Below are 6160 nucleotides of genomic sequence, written 5' to 3' on the forward strand. Positions count from 1 at the left end.
TCTAAAAATAGCTAAACTTAGCTGGAAAATAGCTGGCAACGGCGAACAGCAGCCAACACCATCTAAGTGTTGCGTTGCCGTTGTTGGATTTGGTTTTGCTGCTGACCCGAAATCACGCACACTCGCTGTAAATTACACACACACACACACACACACAGACACACGCATACTCTCACGCTCACATTCATTTTGGCTGTGTGTGTATCACAGTCACGACGGCAACTGTGACGTGACGGTAACGGTAACGGTAACAGCAACAGTAAAAGCAACGGCAACGGCAACGAAAAGCTGCGAACACGAAGCGCACAGAGTAGAAGAAGGGAGTGGTACGTCAATAACTGACGCACAGCGGCAGCAAATTATGTTTAAAACCAAAAGTCCATAGTGTTTCCAATATAAATATATTCAATTCAATTCAATTATTCAGCTTAAAATAAAAGCAACTGTAATATATATAAATAATAATCGTACAAAGTGCAAAACTACGCCAGCAAAAAAGAAAAAAGAAGAAAAGTGCAACAACAAATGTCAGCGAAAAAGAAGGAGGTGTGCAATTTTCAACAGGCTTACAAAAATCCAATTTCCAAAACGAGTGCGTAGAAAATCAACTGAATTTTCGGCAAATTTACCCCAAGAGAAACAACATGAAATTCGTGTAAAACTGACAGAAAACTCAATTTATGCATGAGTTGTTTTTTCGCTGCTGCGGCAACGTTCAACTGTAAACTTTTGTTGCATGTGACGTATGCAACAAAGTGCCGAATGAGGTGCATGTGTGTGTGTGTGTGACTGTGAGTGTATCGTATACCGAAGGCTCTAACGGTACTCGCTGCAGCAGCGAGCGCTGCAAAGTATGCAATAAATTCGCGCATTGTTTATGTGCAACGCTAATGGGATGGAGGGGCTGGCGAGGAGGGAGGACTCCGATCGAAACAAGAGTGAGAGAGAGAGAGATAGAGAGCGGGAGAGAGGGAGTGAGGCACAGTGAGGTAGGCTAGGGCAACCAACAGTTGACTATTTGTTGCATGTATGCCTCACTCGCCACTCGCTACTCGCCAGCTTTCGCTCTCGCTCTCGCTCTCTCTCGCTCGTCACTCTCTTGCATACTGTATGTCGCGCTCTCTCTTTCTCTCTCTCTTTGGTGTGCTGCTCGTATTCAATTCACACAACATTCGACAAGTGCAGAGTGAAACAAGTTGTTGTTGCTGAAACACAGCGAACAACGAAATTTTTTTCACTTATTCTTGTACAATTTTCAACGATTTCGAGCTTCAAAAAAATAACCAAAAGTGCGTACAATTAATTGCAATAAGTGTACACAAAATAGCAAAGTTTTTAACAGTATTAAATCTATAAACAACAAACGGCAAAGGCAATCGAAGTCTGCATTTCCTAAACAAAGCCAACGAGTTCACGAGTATGCGCCATTTTAAAAAGTGGGATAGGGATAGATAGTTTCCTTCCAGTGGAACAGCATACAAATTCCCATTGCCCACCATCCCCAACCCCCCACCCCACCCACCTCAACCAGCCCATACTCGAACTTCCACTTTCGGTATATTAAATAAACTGTTTCTAAAATGTTGCAAGCAGAAAACAAAATTAAATATGATATCCGCATAATAAAACGTTCCGAATAAAGTGTTGGCCGTGCTAAGGGTGGGCTAGTTGGGGGCGTCTATTGGAAGGCAGCTTCTTGCTCCAATCGTTATGTGAACAGCATCCGAGCGTGAATTTGTTTACAAAATTTTGGTGTATAAACTTAACATATCCCATAAAATGAACCCGAACCAAACACAGTGATAAAATTAAAACAACAAATTGTGACAAATATTAAGTTCTGATAAACATTAATTATCTCATATCTGATCTTTGAGGGAATCAGTTCCGCAATATTTCTATCTAATCTATTATTTAATCTTCGAGATTTCTCCTTCCATTTAACTCCAATACTATTAAGTTCTTTAAGGGAAGAAGTTGCCCAATATTTCTATCTAAGCTTTAAAACAATTAATTATCTCTTATCTTATCTTTGGAGGAAGAAGTTCCTCAATATGTTTATTTATTATTTTATTTACTCTGATAATTAACTTTACAATTCTATAGTAAATCTATTTGAGTGAAAGCAAATACTATTAAGTATATTTTATCTGATATTTAAGGGAATCAGCTCCGCAATATTTCTATCTAATCTATTACATAGTCTACTAGATTTTTCTTTCCGTTTAAGCCTAATAATTTATTTTACATTTTCAAAGCTAATTCTATTATTTTTTCCGTTCTATAAAGAACTTTGATTAATGTACACGGAAACGGCAACGCAACAACGAGAGCAATTTCTCTAGTGATTCTTTCCAAGCGAAACTACGCGTATTAAATAAAGTGATATAATCAAGTAACTGCAGATGTTATAGGATAAGCGCTTGGAGTGCTTGGGCCTGTGGAGGAGAGCCAAAGCCAAGTGTCGACGGGATCAAGATCACGATCAAGATCAGGATCAACGATGCCCGCTAGTCGCAGCCGGCACAGGAACGGGCACAACAAAGCAGCAGCAGCAGCAGCAGCAGCAGCAGAAGCAGAAGCAGAAGTAGGAGTAGGAGTAGGAGTAGAAGTAGAAGCGGAGCCGATATCCGTATACGGTGCAGAGGAAGCGCTACTCTCAAGGCAGCTCATGTCAAAGTCGAAGTCAAAGTCGGAGTCGGAGTCAAAGTGAAGCATTTTACTCTGCAGACCACTCTGGAGTCGATGTGAAAGAAGGTTGTGCTATATCTAAATATTAAACAAATAATCTAACTAAATAACAAAACTAAACATAAGTAAAAAAAAAAACAAAAGGAATATATAGAGAGAAGGATATACGGCGTGCGTACTCATAAGTAGTTTATAAAATTTTATTGAACGACCCAAACTGGCAACGGAGACGGAGACAGAGACGACACAATGTCTGTGGACTTTATACTGCCCAATCGCAACAAGATACAAACGATTGCCTACGCGAGCAAGAAATATGCGCCAGCCACTGAATCCCACAGCTGGCGACGCCCCAAGTCAAAGCCGAGCAGCAGCAGCAGCAGCAGCCGGAACGGAAGCGGGAATGGGAGCGGGCAGCAGACGCTGCGTAAACTGAGGCCGGCGGCCACATCCAATGTGGACAAATCCCATCCGGTGCTGCGCAATGCCAATAACAATAACAGTAACACACACAATGGCAAGATGACGCTCAAGTCTGGCCCCAAGGATAAGGATAAGGATAAGGAGTCTAAGCGCGGCGGCAGAGTTGCGCTCAAGCGTGAGATAATCGAGCTGGACGAGGATGAGGGCAATGTGCTGGCCCAGCCGGACGACGAGCAGCAATTGGAATGGTCGGCAGCACAGTCCCTGGTGCAAATGAACTCTAAGCAGGAGCGCCGTCTAGGAACGGGAGCAGCAACAGGAGCTGTAACAGCAACAGGAGCTGGAGCCAAGGCAGTCTCAGCAGCCGCAGGTAGGTGCAACAGTTAACCACAAATCCACTTTCCGTTCCTGCCCAGAAATTGCGTCACAACAATATGAACAGGTGGCTGCGACAATTTGTGTACTCGTATTTATTTTTAGTAGCCGCTGCCCCAATGTTCGCCCACATTTTATGACCGCCACCCACTTGGCCACTGGACGCCTCTGCTCGCCCGCCCTCTGCCTTGCTTTCCGCCGTGCTCCGTGCGCGTGTTTGACATTGTTGCCGTTAGCTAATCTTTTTAGCGTATGCTGGCATTTTTCATGTTTGCCTTCTTGTCGATGTTGTCGTTGTTGTTGTTGTTGTTGTTGTTGTTGTTGTTGTCGCTGCTTGTTGCTCTTGACAAAGGCTGTGGAGCAACAAATGCAAACACGAAAGCCAACACGCGCCATTGTCATGAAAGGAGCAAAACGATGGGTAGAGGGGGGGGGGCACACTTGTAGTCGCAAGTCTTATCGATTCACCATACGAAATGTAAGAGGCCAGACCTAGAAATAATGACATCCCCCTATTCGCACCACTAACGAGAGGCAACGAAAAATACTAAAGAATGCGGTTATGGTATATTTAATCATGGGGTGTCACATATTAAAGCCCAACTGGTCACACTCATTAGGAATCGAATTCGGCTGCACAGCTTTTTGCAGCTTAATTTAAACTCTTTAAAATGATTTGCATGCTGCATTTATACGTTAATTCGGAATTAAATGTATATTCAACGAGTTAGAGTGCCATATTCGGCAGTGCTCGACTAGCAGATACCCTGTAGCCGAGCGCCGAGCTGTTGCAAGCTTTCGAACTGACTTTGATGATTTTTGTACTCCGATACTTATCGATATTGAGGAGGAAAACCAACATAGGATATACGAGAGATTAACGAGCACCACGGATCTAAACAGACAATATCAGACATGGATACATATTCTGAGCCCTTCAACCTGATCACGAATATATATCTATACACATGTATGGAATAGAAAAATGTTTGGAAGGGTGCAGTAAAAATTCGAAAAAATGTAACTAGTTCTTATAATCTTCGATTACTCAGCCGGGCTATTGCCAACCATAGATTTATCTAAGGTGTATGTTTACTAGATCTTTAACCAATTTCCGTTATTTGTCACACATTTGTCAATACTGGCCACGGGATACGATAATTAATTGCTATCTGGAGAAAATGTCAGCAAGTGCAGTTGACAGATAGCGTGATGTCAACTAATTTTGGCACTTTTCCAGATTGTCAAAGAGTTCAAATATTGTGAATTAGATTAATTATGGAGTTAACAATCAATGGAGATAACGTGCAAGGAGAGTGCTGTGATATGCCCTTAGATTGTCAGTGGCTTTTCAGGCAGTACTCGAATTTGTTGGCAATAATCCGTTTAAACCGCTTTTTACAGTATCTATGCGCCGTCCAGTGGCCTTTGGTCGCGCACCGGCCGAGGATGGCAAGGTGATCTTCTATGCGCCGCCGGCAAATGCCAACGGCTCCGCCAGACAGCCCCAGCCCATAGCCATAAAGCGCGAACGGGAGCAACAAGTGGCAGCGGCTGCGGCTGCGACCTCGGCCATATACAGGGGACGCAGCGTGGAGGAGACGGAGGCGGCACACGATCTGCTGTCCTTGTCGCAAAGTCTGCCGCCGCTAATTCCGCCCTGTGTGGTAACCATTATGAAGCAGGAAATTTTGCAAAAGCCGCCGGAACATTGCCTGCCCGTTATGCAGGAGATTTCGAACAAGTCACCGCAGTCGCCGCCGCCGCCGCCATCGCCAGCGCCGTACCAGAGTAGCAGCAGCAGCAGCAGCAATGGGGCCAGCTCCAATATCCGGTTCATTGGCAGCAGCTCCTACGACTTGTTGAGCAGCGCGCCCGAAACATCGAACAATTGTTCGCCGCTGACGCCGCCCAATTCCGATCACAGCTCCGATGTGGACATCGACATGTCCTCCTCGTCCGAATCCGGCCAGCTGCACTGGAACAAGCAGCCGCCGCCGCCGCAGCAGCAGCAACAGCGTGCCTCCGCTTTAAAGATGTGTCTCAACATGCTCGACGGCCGCACCAAGGCCAGCAAGGCGGCCACCAAGGACAAGGAGCAGCAACAGCAGCTGCGTCCCAAGAGTGTCAACAGCAGCCAAAGCAGCAGCAGCAGCAGCGCCACCAGCGAGCCAGTAACTGGAGGAGCAGGAGGAGGAGGAGTAGCTGCACCTGCTGGCGAGAACTATGCCAAGCGCAAGCGCGGCTGCTACAAGTGTTCGGAGTGCGGCAAGCAATATGCCACCTCGAGCAATCTGTCGCGCCACAAGCAGACGCATCGCTCCCTGGACTCGCAGTCGGCTAAGAAGTGCAATACCTGCGGCAAGGCATATGTCTCGATGCCAGCGCTGGCGATGCATCTATTGACGCACAAACTCTCGCACAGCTGCGATATCTGTGGCAAGTTGTTCTCGCGCCCGTGGCTGCTGCAGGGTCATCTGCGTTCCCACACCGGGGAGAAGCCGTACGTGTGCGTGCAGTGCGGCAAGGCGTTTGCGGATCGCTCCAATCTGAGGGCCCACATGCAGACGCACTCGGGCGACAAGAACTTCAAGTGCCTGCGCTGCAACAAAACCTTTGCGCTCAAATCGTATCTGAACAAGCATCTGGAGTCGGCCTGCCTGCGGGATGC

At 46.1% G+C, this 6160-nt stretch overlaps 1 protein-coding gene across 2 annotated transcripts in view; it reads left to right on the forward strand.

The window, feature by feature from the left end:
• Positions 1-2927: 2927 nt before the first annotated feature.
• The window catches only part of LOC115766978 (zinc finger E-box-binding homeobox 1), a 3737-nt gene continuing 504 nt past the window's right edge, over positions 2928-6160 (forward strand). Inside the window, exons 1-2 of one of the 2 annotated variants that reach the window (XM_030711073.1) lie at positions 2928-3484; positions 4894-6160. The exon at positions 4894-6160 is cut by the window's right edge and continues 504 nt beyond it. In XM_030711073.1, coding sequence (XP_030566933.1) covers positions 2941-3484; positions 4894-6160 — 1811 coding nt within the window. In that variant the 5' untranslated portion in view covers positions 2928-2940. Of the gene's footprint in view, positions 3485-4642; positions 4829-4893 lie in introns of those variants that run through there. The other variant, XM_030711074.1, reaches the window with a different exon arrangement.

The sequence above is a fragment of the Drosophila novamexicana genome, unplaced genomic scaffold (assembly GCF_003285875.2).
Source record: "Drosophila novamexicana strain 15010-1031.04,08,12 unplaced genomic scaffold, DnovRS2.1 tig00001292-arrow-arrow-pilon, whole genome shotgun sequence".
Taxonomy (NCBI): Eukaryota; Metazoa; Arthropoda; class Insecta; order Diptera; family Drosophilidae; genus Drosophila; species Drosophila novamexicana.